Consider the following 18,886-nt stretch of genomic DNA (forward strand, 5'->3'; position numbering starts at 1 on the left):
AAGTGGGCAAAAATCCTGTTTATATTCTTGTCTGCTCCAGTTTTGGCTTCATAAGAATTTTTTTGTTTGTTTTTTGAGGCAGAGTCTCTCTCTCTGCCCAGGCTAAAGTACAGTGGTATGATCTCAGATCGCTGCAGCCTCCACTTCCTGGGTTCCAGTGATTCTCCATCCTTAACCTCCCGAGTAGGTGGGATTATAGGAGCCCACCACCAGGCCCAGCTAATTTTTGTATTTTTAGTAGCGACGGGGTTTCACCATATTGGCCAGGCTGGTCTCGAACTCCTGATCTCAGGTGATCTGCCTGCCTCGGCCTCCCAAAGTGCTAGGATTACAGGTGTGAGCCTCCGCGTCCCAGCCCAGCTTTAAGAATTTAATCTTCATTTCAAGCACAAAAAGACTGTCTTTTTTTTGGTGGGGGGGGGGGTGTTGGGGCCTCTTTTTTGAACTCTTTAGGGCCAAATGAACCTTTCTTCCTTGATCCCAGGGTGGAGTCAAAATGAATCTAACAGACAAATGGCCCAACATCCTTCATGTCACTGCCGACTTCTCATTCAAAGGGGTACTTGGGGTGGCAGGTGGAGTTATAATTATAGCTTAGAAAAAAGCAGCATCAGCAGCTGTCGCTTCTGTTTGTTCCCAGCTATAACTGTCATCAGTGGGTAAATTGGCATAAACAGGCCTCCACAAGTGGAAAAACATTTAACCCCTGTACTTGTCACACTCTGGGTCCTCTCAGTGGCCAGAGAACAGAAAGAAAATCTGACTGTGCACGAGCGAAGGGTAACACCGGGCGTGCAGCACCGACCTGAAGGCGCCTCTTCAGGGGGAGCCCCAAATTTGAAGATTCTCTTTCCTGTCGGAGACTCCAAACCAAATAAATAGGTTAGTGCCCAGAGTAAACCTATGCATTTTAATTCTGACCTCTACTTGCTGTGATTTTCATTTTCCTGGCAGAGCTTAAAAAGAGTGAACTACTAAATGAAAGAAAGGAAAGTTATTTAAGGACTGTTACTTAAAATTACTGGGAATCCATGAGAACACATTATGAAATGGGCTTAATGTATTATGCTCCTCTCCCAATTTTGGCTGTATTCGCACTAGACAAATAGACAAGGTAAAGATGGAAAAATAAAACCGGTTTTGTGGCATAAGTCCCATCCTTTTGTAATGCCACTTACTTATGCCAAAAGGCCCTCCCTTCTTTATTAAAATCCGTAATGTTGAAAGCTAAGTTTGTGATTTTAGAAAATGCTGTAAACGTAGCTCCAGAGTTTCATTTCCTTAGGGAAAATAGGCAAATCAGAGTTGAATTGTTTTTCCAACAATGAGTAAAGATAGAACATTTTCTTGTTTATGATAAAATGTGTGGTGTAGGTTACTTTACAAAAGAAATCTGCTACAGAATTTATTTTTTGTGTCTAGTACAATTCTACCTAAAAGCTTCATGATTTCAGTCTAAGTAGCTCTATAAGACTCTCCTCATAGATCCTTTTGAGAAAAGATTTTAAATAAATCTAATTTTATTTGCATATATTCTATCTTAGCCAGAAATTGAGCAGGATTTAGCTCTGCGCTGTCTGTTTCAAAACCTGAATATTTAATGTATTGGTGAAAAGTGGTGGAATTCCAAAGAACTCACTGAAAACAAGGCTTTGGGGCCCAGTGCTCATCCTAACCACATTCATGAAATGGACTCAAGTAGAAAGAGTGGTAAATAATAACCTCATTTTGTTCAGTTCAAAAGAGAATGTGAACCATCCCTAAGCGTTTATGTACAACCTTTCATGAGGAAAGTGCACCGTTCTTATTTATCATTATGGCCCAACTTTTTGGCTACCTTTTGAAATGCAATGAGTGCTAACGATGTACTTGGACCTCCACTAGAGAGACATCTACATGCAACCAAACCCACCAAAAGTGCCCCATCAATTACATTCCCATGAGGGCCTTGTTTGTCTCATTTGTTCATTCAAATACATATTGACCAATGGCTATATAATCTAAAAATAATATTTAACAGTTAAGGCAAGTTTAGGATGTCTAATATTACTCTTCCCAGAGACTCCTGTCTTCCTGCTTTCTGCTAAACTGAGATAATGGTTATCTGAAAGTTCCAAATTATAGAAACTAAGAAACACAAAAAAGAGATATAGCTGACTAGTTGCTGGCTTGAATTTCCTTGATATACAGACATACAGATTTATGCCCTATTTTAAACATTGCTTTTTACTTGTGTTTTGTCTTCTTGCTCTTCTAGAAAAAACTATCCAAGATGACTGTCACTTACTCCAGTAAAGTAGCAAATGCAACTTTTTTTGGATTTCATAGGTTACTCTTCAAGTGGAGAGGCAGCATCTACAAACTACTGTACAGGGAATTTATTGTTTTTGCTGTTCTTTATACAGCAATAAGTTTGGTGTACAGGTACTTTTCTTTGCATGTCTCTTTAAATGGCCATCAGATATTGTATAAGAATACAGTCTCAAAAATCTGAACCTTTTGATCGCCACTGACTTTGCGTTATGTAACTCCTTTTTTGCATGAGCCTCTCTTTTGTCTTCTTCCCTTCAGGACAGATTTTAATCCACCACTAACCATTGTTAGGATGTAAAATAGACCCTCACTGTAAGATTCAAGTGGCCTTCATTCCAGCCCCAGTTGTGCCTCAAGACTGTTGCAATAGGCATAAAATGGAAGAATTACCCTTAGATGCTTACTATGTGAAGATTTTTGAATGGGCAAAGTCCACAGACAACAATTATTTGTGCTTCTGTCTACTTGTCATTCATAGTTGATGATTTGACAGCTTGTAGCAACTACCTATATAATCAACATGTTCATGATTGGTGTATGTCAGGCAAAAGCTTTCCTTCTTTTTGCCTGGAATGAAAATATCTTATCCAGGATGATGCCTGCCACACTTAACAGTACCTCAACTAAAGCAAAGGCCTGTAGACTAATTTATTTTCTTTCCATTTTCTGAGTTGAGGGCATGTTATGTTCACAAAAGGAGGTGCTTATTCTTTATAACATTACAACATATGCCTGTCAGATTGACAGGAAATTTGAGCAATATCAAGTCCAAGAAATACTTTGATGATGAAAAATTATAGACTTAATAAAATTTCATCAGTACGATAAAAGGGAAAACTTATGAGATTTTAAAGCTTTTTAAATTAACATCGAATGCATAAATTTCTTCTCTGGAAGAAGCTAAAACTTAAAACAGGAAAGCTAAAGGTTTTTGAGGCTGTATTTCCATTTTTTCTACGTACATAGTTTGTTATTTTTCCTCTGCATACAGATAAACAAATTTGTGTTTCATTGCTCTCACATTCTTCCTTGTAGCAACAGAATCTCCTTTGGAAAAGAGGGATATTAATTTAGTTGACTGATAATTATTAAAAGTAAAATAGGTAGAGCTATTTTTCCATATGTCAAAACAACCCTTCCAAGCAAGTGTATGCATTGGTATATATTTTGACAAAATATTTTTAGAGGGAAAGTCTTGTTAACAACCTCTAATAATTTTTCAGACATGTCATATAATATGATATTATTTTGGCAATTTAGGTGTGTATCACCTAAGCCTTCAGAATATGAAATGGTAGAAGATACAATGGTGTTTCGTGATAATTATCTCATTAGTTCATTTTTACTAATGTGAATTTATTGCTGCTACTGCTGCTAAGAATAGAACAGAATAGCCCTAAGGACAGTTGCAGTGTAGCTAGAAATGTTCCTTGGGGCCTCAACTTTTGTTCCAATATCATACTTATACCCCATAAAATGTTATGCATATATTTCTTCTAAAGCTGAGTGCTTACATTTATAACAAAAATTATCAGTTCAAGTCATCCTTAAATTTTTAAAGTTTAATTGTAATACCTTATTAAAATAGATCCTTCTGTCTTAATCAAAGGTATACCAAGGACTGTAGGATGAGTTTGTCAAGAAGGTCAAACATATCTGTAGAAAAAAATAGATGTAGTTTCATTCTCTGAGTCTTTATTAGCCCTATTATAAGTAAATAATTATTCCTAACAAAAGTTATAAGGAGGAACCAGATTCATTAATTTGATTACATTTCTTTCTATTTTTGGAGGAATTTGACAAATTTTCTGAAATACTTTCTAGCTATTAAAATTTCTACATCTATTAGCCAAATATTTTTTCCTTGGCCAACTACTAATAGCAACCATTTCATTATTAACTAAGTATGAGGCAATTTGTTAAATGGTTATATATATGTGTATATATATTATTTAATCTTTACAATAATCCATATATGGATATTTTTATCCCCACTTACAGATGAGAAAACTGAGACTCAGAGAGATGTAAAAATATGCTGAAAGTCCAAATTCATAAGTGTCAGACTTGGGATTAAAATCTGGCTTTGTCTGACCTTAAGAAAGGTCTATGCTTTCCACATTTAAATCCTCTTTGACCATGTCTGTTTGAACATCAGAAACCATTCTGGCTGTAATTTGTCATCAGCATAACCCTGATAGACCTCTGCAACAATCTGGTACCTCTCCTGTCAGCTTTCCCTGACTTCAGTAATTCTAACACCTCTTCCAAAGCTGGGGCAGGAATTCCAAACTCACCTTGTACCCCACACCTTCTTTGTCAGGACCAGTTCCCAACAGCTTTCTATCTGCAATCTAATTAGTTGCTTACTATTATCTTATTATCCCTTTGCTTCCTTTATCAAAGTTCTACTGACCCAAATGAGCCTTTGATGCTTGTTGTAATGGATCTTTCCTTGAGTTCCTTCTTCCTTTGGAACAGCTACACTCGTCGATTTATTCAAATTCATCTGTTTGGCTTTCCTTCCTGTATTTTGATCATTATTATTAGTTCACCTTAAAACATTTCTTCAGACTCTGAATCTCTTCCCTATAATGTAAATATCAATAATGGTCTCATTAAGTGCACTTATATTTAACGATACCAGAAAATGGGGTTTGGGCAGGATGGGTTAGATCTATAATATCAATTTTGAGAGAGTGACTCAATTTAATAATGAAAGTTTTCATTTTTCATTGTTAAATTTGTTTTAGACTCCAAACAATTCTGGGCTTTAAAATGAACAGGTATAATAAAATCCCTTGAAGTATAACACATGATAATCAAGAATGTGCTAAGTAGCATATTCAGGGGAAAGATCAAGGTGTCAAATTCAGTGTTATTATTGAACAATTACTTAATAATGCTAATTCATATTTAATCAATAATATACTCTTCTTAAGGTATTCCTGACGAATAATTGAAAACTGAACTATTTTGTAACATACCTTGCTCTAAATCCAATGAATCAATCATGTAAAACTTTTAAAATATAAAATTTTTAGAATAAAATGATTAATTAATCCCACTATTTAATAGCCAATCATGTTTACAAAATGTTAGCACTTGAAACATTAAGCAATTGAAAAGTTTTCAAGACACATCAGCTTAAGAAAAAAGGAAAAAATTATTGCTCCTTCAAAAATAAAACAGATTATTTGTGCTTAATTGTTTGCACTTAATGTCACTTGCAAAGCAGGTGCAGAAGTATAATATCATAAAGGGCTGTGCATTTTATTTTTGCTCCAGATTGTTACTTACAGGAGCCCAAAAACGTTACTTTGAAAAATTATCAATTTACTGTGACAGATATGCTGAACAAATTCCAGTAACCTTTGTGCTTGGTAAGTATAGGTCACACGCAGATTGCAGCCACACAGCTGTCTCCATTACGATGACACCGATGACTCTGCATGGGAGTGTTTCCAAGCTGAGAGGCATGCCTGAAAAGCCACCGCTTGCAGTAGAACCAGAATCATCCATAAGGTTTGCCTTCACGGCTGCTTTTGCTAAATTAACGCCAAACAAGTTTGAGGAAATAATCTGCTATTGGACATTTAAGCTTTCTCTTCACTAACTCTCCATTTTTGCAGTCAATATTTGAGATCTAATACCCACTTACAGGGTGCTTAGGCATTGCCAGGCACAAATGACATTTTTTTCTGGAAGGCAAAATCAGAAGATATGGATAATAACATATTTTTGTCCTCCAACCTCTAAAAAGGCTAAAATTCAGCTAAAAGCATCAGTGTCACCAACGTGTCTGCTGTAAGAAACTGCTTTATAATTTCCTGTTATTCTACAGGGTTTTATGTTACTCTGGTAGTAAACCGATGGTGGAACCAGTTTGTGAATTTGCCCTGGCCAGACAGGCTAATGTTCCTCATCTCCAGCAGTGTTCATGGAAGCGACGAGCACGGGCGCCTGCTTAGAAGGACGCTGATGCGTTACGTCAATCTCACCTCCCTGCTCATCTTTCGCTCGGTGAGCACTGCTGTGTACAAAAGGTTTCCAACAATGGACCACGTGGTTGAAGCAGGTACTACGAATGGCTTTTCCTTCACTAGGCTTTCTCAGCTGAGACAGGACCTCCAGAATTCCTTTGAAAATTCCTTATGTTTGTTTATTCACTCAAGAAACATTTAGTGGTCGGGCACAGTGGCTCACGCCTGTAATCCAGCACTTTGGAAGGTCAAGGTGGGTGGATCACCTGAGGTCAGGAGTTTGAGACCAACCTGGCCAGCATGGCGAAACCCTATCTCTACTAAAAATAGAAAAAATTAGCCGGCCGTGGTGGCATGTGCCTGTAATCCCAGCTACTGGGGAGGCTGAGGCACGAGAATCACTTGAACCCAGGAGGCGGAGGCAGAGGTTGCAGTGACCCGAGATTGCAGCACTGCACTTCAGCCTGGGCCACAAAGTCAGACCCTGTCTCAAAAAAAAAAAAAAAAAAAAAAAGAGAGAGAGAGAGAGAAAGAAAGAAAAGAAAAGAAAAGAAAAAAGATAAAGAAACATTTATTGATTTCCTACTATGTGCCAGAAGCAAACTAAGAGACAAAGATGAATAAGACGTGATTCCTGCCCTCAAGTTTACTTCAGCGGTAGGGGAGAGAAAGTGGCAGATAGTAACATTGCCTTAAGGTAAACATAATAATTATCATATTTATTTAAACAATCTGGCTGGGGGAGCTCTTTGGGAGGCCCAGGCGGGTGGATCACCTAAGGTCAGGAGTTCCAGATGAACCTGGCCAACATGGCGAAACCCCGTCTCTACTAAAAATACAATAATTAGCTGGGCGTGCTGGCTCACGCCTGTAATTCCAGCTACTCAGTAGGCTGAGGCAGGAGAATCGCTTGAACCTGGGAAGTGGAGGTTGCAATGAGTCGAGATCGTGCCATTGCATTCTACCCTGGGCAACAAGGTCCCCATCAGTCCCCAAAAAATAAAAAAAATAAAAATAATCTGTCATATTAACTTACAGTTTTCTAGCACTATACGGTTTTGTCTCCTTTATAGCTATTTTGTTTGGACCTCAAGAAAACATGAAAAAGGTAGAAAATAGATTCAGAAAGGTTACAACCTGCGCTAAATTACACAGCTGATCAGTGGAAAGGCCAGAATTAAAATTTACGCTCCAAACTCCTAAGTTAATACTTTCTAATAGATTCTGGTAGGAACCGGCAATGTCAATTTCATCTAGGCAGACACTGAGAGGTGATAGTCAAAAGCTGTTTTAGTGTGGACCTCTTGTCTCTTGTGCCTCAAAGGAGATGTAAATAGTTAAAGGATGATTCTCTTTGGTGTGTAAATATTTAGCAAAGAAGCTGTTAAGTCCGCCTTCGATAGGGCGAGGATTAAATGGATAATTCTCGGCACGTATGGATAAGAACCGTGAGGTGATTCTGCCTTTACATTGAGTCCAGTCTCACATTAGTTTGCAGTATTTAGTCTCCTTTCCTGAAATGTCCTGGAAAATAGATATTTTCGGATAATAGTTTTTGTTTGTTTTGGAGTTTTTGTTGGCTTTTTTTTGTTTTGTTTTTGTTTTGCCTTTTTAAATGGCTAATATAGATAGTGACTACTGAAGTCAAAATAAAACTGTAGAGATGAATGTCTACATTTCACATTTTATTCGAGAAGAAAGAACTCCAGTTTGAGGCATACACACAGACCAGATGGCATTCAGTACATCCAAAATACAAAGAGAAGTTTGGAGGTTTTATAAAAAGACAGAAATGTTACATATTGCTCTTTGAGAAAGTTCATTGGCACTAGTAAGTTTCTGGGGAGCTGGCAAGTTTTGACTGGTGAGCGATGGAGGTGGGTAAAATTAGTCTTCAAGTTGCAGCAGATCATTTCAGCAACTATAAAATTGGTTTCAGGTAATAGCAGGCAGTTTCAGCAACCAGGCCTGCAGAAAATTACTTTGTGTCTTGGCTGCTTTTTTTTTTTTTTTTTTTTTTTTTGAGACAGAGTCTTGCTCCGTGGCCAGGCTGGAGTGAAGTGGCACGATCTTGGCTCACTGCAATCTCTGCCTCCTGGGTTCAAGCAATTCCCCTGCCTCAGCCTCCCAAGCAGCTGGGACTACAGGTGCACACCACCACACCGGGCTAAGTTTTTGTATTTTAGTAGAGATGGGTTTCACCATGTTGGCAGAATGGTCTCAATCTCTTGACCTGGTGATCCACCCACCTCGGCCTCCTAAAGTGCTGGGATTACAGGTGTGATGGCCGGCCTCAACTGCTTTTTCCTGATGACTTCTTGACTCTGTTTTATTGGGTATGACAAGAATGACCCAATTCTATTATCAACTTTCACAATGATGAAGAACACAGAGTAAGGGTTTGAAACCTTATCTCACAGCTTACTAGCTGCATGACTTTGTCTGAGGTAGTTAACCATTCTGTTCCTCAGTTTCCTAATCCATAAAATGGACTTAAAGTAACTTATAATAGCACCTACCTCATATACCCCATCGGCTTGTTATGAGGATTTAGAAAGTTCATACTTGCAAAATGTTTAGAGCATTGCTGGCACACAGTAAGTGCTGCATGATTTCTTGCCATTGTAATGAAAGTATATCTCGAACAACAGCACAACATAGCACTCTAGCCGCTTTAGAAGAGGTTGCGAATGTCAAGGTGGAAATAAGGCAGAAGGGGTGTAGGTGACATTGTTAGAGATGCAGAGTGAGATGTGAGAAAGTAATGGGTGCCAGGAGCTGGTTAAGGGGGATTCAGGGGGAGGGTTTGAAGGCCTGGCACATGCACAGGTATATGATAATATAAAATCAGTAGGAACTTTAAAAAAAATTAATTGCCATCCTTCCTCCAAATATGAAAGTAGAATACTGTTTCAGAATGACCCAGTTAAAAATACTACTAGACAACTCAATTTTATCTTACCTTAATGTCTCCAGGAACAAATAGATTAAGAATTACCACCTCTAAGAAAGACCTAAAAACAAACAAGAAATGTATGACCTATTCCAAGTTGCTGAGCTAAAGTTTACTTGGATGAACAGAGGTGATATTTCTCCAGTTCTGACGCATCCTTGAAATGAAGAGAGTGCATTCTGACGGGAATCAGATGCCGGGTCCAATCCTCAAAGCAAATCTCATCTTAGTGTCACCTTCATATTAAAAGCACATCGGGAAGAAGCCAGGTTGGCTGGCAATGGAGAGGTCTCTGGGGCCTCTGGTCAGACATGAGCTCAGAGGACTGAGTTGTGCTCAGGTCTGAGGGGAAAGTAGATATAGGGAGGCAAATAGGAAAATGATGTGATTTCATTTCCTTTGAGTGTATTCTTCAGAATACCAAGGCCCACTCCCTCTCAAACTTGTACAGATGTCTGCCACGTACTTGCACTCTGACTTCTCCCTTTCCAAGGCATGTGGGATACTGAAATACTTCTATCTCTTCAGCTACCAATGTTTCTGCCATTCCAAGGGAATCTCAGAATGAGTCCTTCACTTCTGGATGTACATTTAAACTAGTCTCTAGGAGTGGTCCACAGACCCACAGGCCCTCTACATCTTGAATAACTTGAGTTTATGTATTTAAAATGTATATTCCTGGGTCCTACCCACATCAGGCCCTCTGAATTATTATAGAACCTAATAGAACCTTTGGATGTACGGCCTAGGAATCTGCAGTGAAACATGCTCCTGTGTTGGTTTTTTTAGTACCCCAAAGCTTGAGAAGTATTGCATCTTTTCTGGGATGCTTATTTTTTAAACCCTTTTTCTTACTCCTGGGGCAAAAGGCTTTGGCAACCACCAACTCAACGATAATAAAGCAGCAGCAATTAAGAAAGGATGGATTGGAGGTTTCAGCTTGAGGTTCCTGAATTACAAAGAAGAGCTTTGAGGAAGCAGGCTGGTGGGAGGGAGGCTACTGTATAAGGGATTTGAATTCCACCTGCTTGGATGTAACAAGCATTGTTCTGACTTAAACTTTTTGGTTGGTCTGTCTGAAGTGGATGAAGGGAGAAGAGAACTGACAGAGGAGCTCTGATGAGGTGAAAGCCTTTCCAAGGGTCCTGTGACACAATCACCGATTATCTCAGTGAGAAGGTCCCAGTTGCTCTCATTCATTCCTAAGTACGTTCTCAAAAGACAGAAAAGGGGTAGTGGGTACAGCTAGTCCCCACAAGAATATATTGTGCTTCTGGCAAGTAATTTTGAAGATAACTACTTTCCTCTCCTGATGCTTGTAAATACTGGATAAGATGTTTTGATTTAGTATGAGACCATACTATACGCATGCATTGTGTGTTACGCGGCAGGGCAAAGGTTCCAAGCCGCTATCCTCTAAGCCAGGAGAGACGCTTCAGAGGCCTGTCTTACTGGCTGCCCCAGGCCGGCACCTCCTGTCACCGGCAGTGCTGACTCACTGAACTTCCTGCTGCTTTCCCCAGCAGAGAGGGCTGACTCAGAGTCTGCACATGGGGTCCACTTCCAAGTTCTTCCAACTGGGCATATGCCTCCGCCACTCTCTAACTGTCCTTTGCCTGTGCCAAGGTTTCTGGGAAGAACAGGAAGTTCAGGGATGGCGGAAAATGTTTGGCAGATCCCCTGAGTCCAAATCCAGGGCACCTGCTCCTGCCTGAGGGCAGAGAGGACTGGTAAGAAAAGCACTGAGGGCCCCAAAGGGGTGGAGACAAGGTTAAGGGCATGAAGGACCTTCTTGTCAGTTGAATTCTCTACATAAAATCACCTGTAAGAGAAAGTACATGTTCTCACACTTCAGGGTGCATTAGATATTGTTAAAATCAATATTGCTAAAAATTTGGATCCCATGATACCACTTCCAGAGATTCTGACTCAGTAGGTCTGGAATGGGCTCCAGGAATCCGTGTGTTGAACAAACTCCTGGAGACTCTGAGGCTGGTGGTCCCTGGCTTGCACTCTGGGAAGCAATGGGCTTTGAGGCAATCAGTTTCCCTCCAGCTTCTCTTTCTTCTGCGAGGGTTTTTGCCTACATAGAGTCAGTGCTGGACAGAAGGAAATAATCGAGAGGGCCAAGAGTGAGGACCAGCACCTCCTTCTGAAGCATCTGGCAATTCCTTGGCTGGAGCTGGACAAGCTAGGTCACATACCTGCTCATCCTTGAACTTTCCTTGCTTTTAAGTTGGACAGTCAAGTTACATTATTCTGAAAAATAAAAAGACCAAAATGCATGCTGCTGGGGAAATATATATAATTTGATGCTACAGGTTAAATTTCTCAAATTAAAAATAAAGTTTTTATTTCTGCTTATATGAAAATAAAAATACAACAGTAGAATTCAGAATAATGTCTATTATCCTGAAAAGTCCCTGAACTGGTCTGTGATCAATTATTTATCAGAGATACTGCAACAGCCTCTGTTACTTTTGCCTATTGGCTACAAATGTGCTCTGGAAAATTCCAGTCATTCCAATCACCTGCCCTGGGAGATGTCACTCATTCCAAGTCAAGTCAGATGCACAATTCCAGATCTTGGCTGAGTCAAGTGATGACCTTAGTTGTGTGCATATAGTATGGTCTCATACTGAATCAAAACATCTTATCTAGTATTTACAAGCATCAGGAGAGGAAAGTAGTCAACTTCAGAATTACTTACCAGAAGCACAATGATACGTAATAGGAAATTATATACGTTCCTCTTAAAGAAACATTACCAAGCTGATGCTAGATCTATTACGCCTTTGCTCATGCAACAAAGGTTTATTGTGTGTACAATATATGCCAAGCACTGTGCTGGGCACTGGGAATACCCTTATAAGCAGAACAAATATGGTCCCCATCCTCATGGATTAGTAAAGTTTACTACAAATCTTATCTTAAATTAATCATTGTCGTAAACAAGCACAAATGTATTTACAGTTAAACTTTACATCTCTGCATTGCAGTTCTCTCTCTCTAAAACAAATAGTTTCTGTCTGTATTTAGTAGTTCATAAGAGTAGTTATAAGACAGTAGCCTCTGAGGAAAAAACACCCTTTAATTTTCTTAAAGCCTTGGAGTCTTTTTTTTTTTTTGGAGACAGGTTCTCATTCAGTTGCCCAAGCTGGAGTGCAGTAGCACGGTCATAGCTTACAGTAACCTCAAACTTCTGGGCTCAAGCCATCCTCCTGCCTCAGCCTTTTGAGCAACTAGGACTACAGATGTGCACCACTGTGCCTGACCAATTTATTTGTTTATTTATTTTAATTCTTTTTTTTTTTGATATGGAGTCTCACTATATTGCCTATGCTGGTCTTGAACTCCTGGCCTCAAGCAATCTTCCCACCAAGGCCTCCCAAAGGGCTGGGATTTCTGGCGTGAGCCACCACACCTGGCCTGCCCTGGAATCTTAATGTAAAGTTTCTTGACTGTCTTCTCTGACTACAGGGAGTCTAATGAGACGCCACTGGAATTGTTAGTGACACTTATGGTTAACAGACATTAATATAACCAAGCAAGCCACCAGTTGTCAATGGATGTTGAGATAAAAGTTCTAACTTCAGATGCTCTGGCTATAAGGCTAGCCCTATAACTGGAACTCAGGTCTGGGTCACTTACTGCTTAAAAGCCAAACAACTCAAGAACTTTGGTAAAAGGAATGTTAGCTTTATTCGAGAAGTCGGTAACCAGGGGAAGGCAGTGAACTAGGGTTGAAAGGCCACCTTTCAGAATTGTGCCTCTAGGTAAAGAGTTTTTAAGGGAAATTAAGAGAAATGAAGATCAAAACCGTCTTGTGAAATGTAAGCAGTTTCAATCAGCTGGGCAGTTAATCATTGCTTTCTTGGTGAAAGTTTTGTGACATTCTGCAGGTGCCATCAGCCTATTCTTACAGGCTAGTCAGCCCATTCCCAGAGCTGTTGGTCAATGTATTTTCTTTTTCTTTCTTTCCTTTCTCTCTCTTTCTCTCCCTCCCTTCCTCCCTCCCTCCCTCCCTCCCTCCCTTCCTCCCTCCCTTCCTCCCTTCTTTCTTTCTTTCTCTCTTTCTTTCTTTCTTTCTTCCTTTCTTTCTCTCTCTCTCTCTCTCTCTCTCTCTCTCTCTCTCTCTCTCTCTCTCCATAGAATCTTGCTGTGTTGCCCAGACTGGAGTGTAGTGTTGCAGTCCTGGCTCACTGCAACCTCTGCCTCCCCAGTTCAAGTGCTTCTCCTGCCTCAGCTGCCCAAGTAGCTGGGATTACAGGCACATGCCACTACACCCAGCTAATTTTTGTATTTTTAGTAGAGACAGGGTTTCACCATGTTGGCCAGGCTGGTCTCGAACTCCTGGCCTCAAGTGATCCCCCACCTCGGCCTCTCAAAGTGCTGGGATTATAGGTGTGAGCCACCGAGCCCAGCCAGCATATTTTATTTTATCTCTGTTGAAGGTTCTGTTTTCTTGAGGCTGTTTTTTGGGACTAATCTACAAACTCAAGGAAAACAATAATATTATTCAAACAAGCAAGCTTTTCTCTAACATGGAATTAATACTGTTAGAACCACATTTGCGTTTCTGGCACAGATAGATCATTTAATCTGTGATCTTCTCTTCTCTCACTAAGTAAACTAAAATGACTTTTGTATAACATATTATGTAACATTCACAAAATTAATTGAATCTGGTATAACATTTCTGCCCCGAGTGGCTGTTTTTTGTTTTTTGTTTTTTCCCTGATGCATTACACAGCTCTGGGGCTCCTTGGTCTCTGACTCTCCACTGCCTTGTGTTATAAGAGTGAGAGCCAAGGGAATGGTGGTATTCACAGCTGTGCCAGTTTTTCCTCTGTTGGCTGAACTTTTAGAGGCTGAGTAAGTCACCCCTCTGTAGTCTCACATGATGAGGTCGGAACAGACAGAATGTCATCTTGTGAGTGAAACTTGAATCACCTATGTGTACTTGCTCTGCACATGAGAGAAAGTGCATGCAGAACTAGCCCTTCTTGGATTAATAGCATGGATAGTCTCGGTGGGTCAGTGTTTGAAGGTTCCCCCACATTTCTGTTTTAGGAGTTAAGTAAAGGTTATCCACTCAGTGTTTCTCAAAGTATGGTTGCAGACCACATTCACCGAATTAGCAAGGGCGCTTCTTTAAACCGCAGGTTCCTAGGCAACCTAGGGAATCAGATCTAGGGCTTAGGACCTAGAAATTGACATTTTAAACAGGCTCCCTAGAAGCACTGCAGATGTTTGACCCAGACTGAGAAGGCCGAAATGATCAACATGAGGGCAGTTGTTCAACCTAAACTTTGCAGCATGTTGGAATCTCTGGTGATCTTTTAAAAATTCAGATGCCTGACTCCCATTCTCAGATATTAGTATTCATTAGGTATGTAGAGCAACCCGGGCATCAGGATTTTTCAAAACTCCCCAGACCATTGTAATGTATAGCAGAGTTTAGGAACAGCTGCACTAGAACACATCAATTAATTCCTCCAATTTCATCTGCAAATTGCCTCAGATCTATTCTACCCAGGGCAAATAAAATTCTGGGCCACTATGCAGATGAGGATTTAAAAGCACTGATTTCTTTGTATGTTATTTCTTGTGTGTGATTATGGAGAAGGCAGTGAATTACCAGATGGGATACTAATTTAGGGACAAGGATATGGGTAACTAGAGATTTGCTCATATCAATATAATAGAGGAGTGTCTGTCTCTGTTCCTTACTGCTACTCCCAGAAACTGATTTTACTCCACTGTATCCTATTTCAGACTTTTCCAGCTATGGTTTGTAACTCATTATGGGATTCTTAAATCAGGTTAATGGCTTGTAACCAGCATTTTTAGTGGAATGGAATGGAGAAGAATAGAATAGAATAGAATAGAATAGAATAGAATAGAATAGAATAGAATAGAATAGAATAGAATAGAATAGAATAGCAGAAAGCACATCATGCGCATACGGCAGGGCTAATAACTGTTTCCTGAACAACATATATCTTACTGTGGTTCATGGTAAACAAACAAACAAACAAAAAACCTGGTTGGCATCCTGCCCTGCATGATGTTGTTGCGATGTGATTTCATTCCTCTCTCAATCTCATTTTGCTCCCCCCTTGATTTTCCCAATTGACAGGGATTTCTAAACCTCTTCCATTGAATGGAAAGGACAGCTGTAACTGAAGTTGGTGGCTTCATTCCATTCATTTGGAAAACACAGAGATAAAAACAAGCCAGGCACGTTGCACTCTTCCTGAAAAAGTGTCATCCCTTGGAGAAGGGCTCAGATGCTGAATGCACAACTTTCTCTTTCAGAAAGAACTGGCATCAAACCCATTCTGCCTTCAAGTTTTGAGATGCAGAGCTTTTAGTTCCTCTGCTAATAGAGCCTCATATGAATACTCTGCTTGAAAGGCAAAAGACATCTGCCTCAACTTCAATCAAGGAAAAATAGACCAACTGTACAGCAGGCAGAATTTATGATGACTGGAATTTTGTCTATCAATGGATGTAATTAATCCTTTGGCTTGAGGGCAATAAAATTTTGTCTTAAAGTAGCAGATCCTGCTCCATCAAACCACAACTCAACAGAGAGTAAATGCAAACATGTATCTATATTGAGAGATAGATTTTACTCTGATTAGAAAGACGAAGGAGGGTTTTGGGGATAAACAATAAGAAATTGCTGAGCAGAGCTGAGCCAGCCAGAAGGAAAAGCGATAGCAAGAGAAACTGTAGGCAGATGCAACGGCAGGATAAAATAGCTATGCCAGGGGTGTGATGGGGCCTGAGGAGAGCATGGCATGGAGACAGACACGTGCAGGGAACCAAGTGGTGGGAGGACAAGCCCACTGAGAGTGTTGCTGAACTGTAGCAGATCAGTAACTATCATTAGCATAGCCTCAGCAATGGCAATAATGATCATATTCTGAAAAAAAAAATTGGTCTCTGCTTAAAATGGCTTGAAGTCCTGATAAGGGTGACATTCTGTTTCATAACAAATACTTTTGGAATGGACTTGACCAACAATCTAGAGATTTTCTTTCAGTTGACCAACTTTGATTTCCAAAGGTGTTACTTTTGTGAACCCCAAAATCTGAGACAGGTCTCGGTGAGTTTAGAAAGTTTATTTTGCCAAGGTTGAGGATGTGTACCCATGACACAGCCTCAGGTGGTCCTGATGACATGTGCCCAAAGTAGTCAGAACAGTTTGGTTTCATACATCGTAGGAAGACATAAGACATCGATCAACATATGTGAGATAAACATTGGTTCAGTCTGGAAAAGCAGGGGACAACTCAAAGTGGGGAGGGGGCTTCCAGGTCATAGGTAGATAAAAGACAAATGGTTGCATTCTTCTGGGTTTCTGATTAGCCTCTCAAAAGGAGGCAATCAGATATGCATTTATCTCAGTGAGCAGAGCAATGACTTTAATAGAATGGGAGGCAGGTCATAAGCAGTTCCCAACTTGACTTTTCCCTTTAGCTTAGTGATTCTGGGGACCCAAGATATTTTCCTTTCACACTTTGGATAAATATGATATGTGACCCTGCAAGGAATAACGAAAGTTATTCTGCTTATATATTCTTAGAGGATACATTAATGTCTCAGTGATTGTCATTCATCTTTCACAGCACCTAGCAAAATACTCAAAAAAGTTGTGCTAAAAACAAAATCACCAGCTCTTCTTGCTCTGCTTGTCCTCTTTCAATCTCTTGCTTTAGTGTTTGCACCAAATAAACCCTCACTCTGCATATTTGCCTTCTGCATAGAAGCTAAGAAAGGACTTGCTAGCACAATTTGATCCATACTTCTGAATAAAAAATAACCAGAGATAAAGTTATTCTTTGGTCAAATGATAGAATGAAGCCAGTATATAAACGGGATCATTTTTGAAAATTGCACTCTAGGTCTCAAGAATATCACTGTTAGACAATTGATATGGGATATGTGAGAACAGGCTACACAGCAAGTCTTTAAGCATAAAGCCAAGACAGATCAAGTTTATTAACTTCATCCAATGAGATTTAACTGGCCAGGCATAGTGGCACATGGCTGTAATCCCAGCACTTTGGGAGGCCAAGGCAGGCAGATCACTTGAGCCCAGGAAGTTCAAGACCTGCCTGGGCAACATGGTGAAACCCAGTCTCTACAAAAATACAAACTTAGCCAGGCATAGTGGCGTGTGCCTGTAGACCCAGCTACTCAGGAGGCAGAGGTGGAAGAACTGCTTGAGCTCAGGAGGCTGAGGCTGCAGTGAGCCAAAGATCACACCACTGCACTCCAGTCTGGATCACAGAGCGAGACTCTGTCCCATAAAAAATTGAAAAAAATTGAAAAAAAAAAAAAAAAAGATTTAATCATGCTCTTCAATTCTTTAAAAAGCAAAAACAGATTTTTTAGATCGTGCAACAACTCTGAGATGCACTGAGAAACAAGAAGAGAATTACCAAGCTCATTTTTATTTTATACTTCCAGGGAGAGTACCATTCTCCAGGCATGCAGAGAACCCTTCTAAGCTAGTATAAACAACCCGAGTGTTACCTAAAACTAGTCTCCTATTGGCAAATATTGGCTTTGTAGTTGTTACTTTGTTTATTTCAAATCCTGAATAAACAGAACCTTCAGTTAGTGGGACAGTGATTTTCAAACACCACTATATGTCAGAATTTCCTGCACAGCTTGGAAAACATGCAACTGCCTAGACCCAATTCTATTAAATCACCCAGGAAGATTTAAAAGAATGCTGATGCCTGGCCTCATCCTAGATTAATTGAATCAGAATCTCTAACAATATAAGACCTAGCCATTGGTTTTTTGTTTTGTTTTGTTTTGTTTTTGTTTTTTTTTTGAGACTCCGTCTCATAAAAACTCTGTCGCCAGGCTGCAGTGCAATGGCACAATCTTGGCTCACTGCAACCTCCACCTCCAGGATTCAAGCAATTCTCCTGCCTCAGCCTCCCAAGCAGCTAGGATTACAGGTCCCTGCCACTATGCCTGGCTTATTTTTGTATTTTTAGTAGAGAGTGGGTTTCACCATGTTGGTCAGGCTGGTCTCGAACTCCTGACCTCAGGTGATCCACCCGCCTCAGCCTCCCAAAGTGCTGGGAATATAGGCGTGAGCCACCATGCCCGGCTGCCATTGATATTTTCTAAAAGTACCCCTATGAGATTCTAAGGTGCAGACCTGGGTTGAGAACTCCTGCCCTACTGAGCCTGATTTAGTAGTCAGGGTCAGGGTCCAGCCCTCTCCATATTTAATAGATATCACAAGTGATTCAGGTCTATGGCCTTTGGATCTTATTCTTAAAAACAATGGCTTAGGTCACGTCAAAGATCTAGATAACGCCAAAGCTCTATAAATTGATGACTCTCAAAATGGGCATACCTCATTCCTCCTTTGACTTTTTTTTTTTTTTTTTACTGTAACACTATCTCTTAAATAAAATTTGGCCTGCATCATAAGGAGGGAGGATTATTTATTTATTTATTTATTTATTTATTTATTTATTTATTTGAGATAAAGTCTTGCTATGTTGCCCAGGCTGGTCACAAACTCCTGGCCTAAGTAATCCTCCTGCCTGGGCCTCCCAAAGTGCTGGGATTATAGGCATGAGCCACTGCACCTGGC

General features: G+C 40.0%; 1 protein-coding gene across 5 annotated transcripts in view; it reads left to right on the top strand.

Annotated features, from left to right (window-relative positions):
- The first annotated feature begins 717 nt into the window (after positions 1–717).
- The window catches only part of LOC105473390 (bestrophin 3), a 47,606-nt gene continuing 29,437 nt past the window's right edge, over positions 718–18,886 (top strand). Inside the window, exons 1-4 of one of the 5 annotated variants that reach the window (XM_011727186.2) lie at positions 718–882; positions 2,258–2,424; positions 5,602–5,696; positions 6,158–6,391. In XM_011727186.2, coding sequence (XP_011725488.1) covers positions 2,273–2,424; positions 5,602–5,696; positions 6,158–6,391 — 481 coding nt within the window. In that variant the 5' untranslated portion in view covers positions 718–882; positions 2,258–2,272. Of the gene's footprint in view, positions 5,697–6,157; positions 6,392–18,886 lie in introns of all 5 variants that reach the window. The other 4 variants (XM_071071454.1, XM_071071456.1, XM_071071455.1 and 1 more) reach the window with 4 other exon arrangements.

Source organism: Macaca nemestrina, chromosome 10 (assembly GCF_043159975.1).
Source record: "Macaca nemestrina isolate mMacNem1 chromosome 10, mMacNem.hap1, whole genome shotgun sequence".
NCBI lineage: Eukaryota > Metazoa > Chordata > Mammalia > Primates > Cercopithecidae > Macaca > Macaca nemestrina.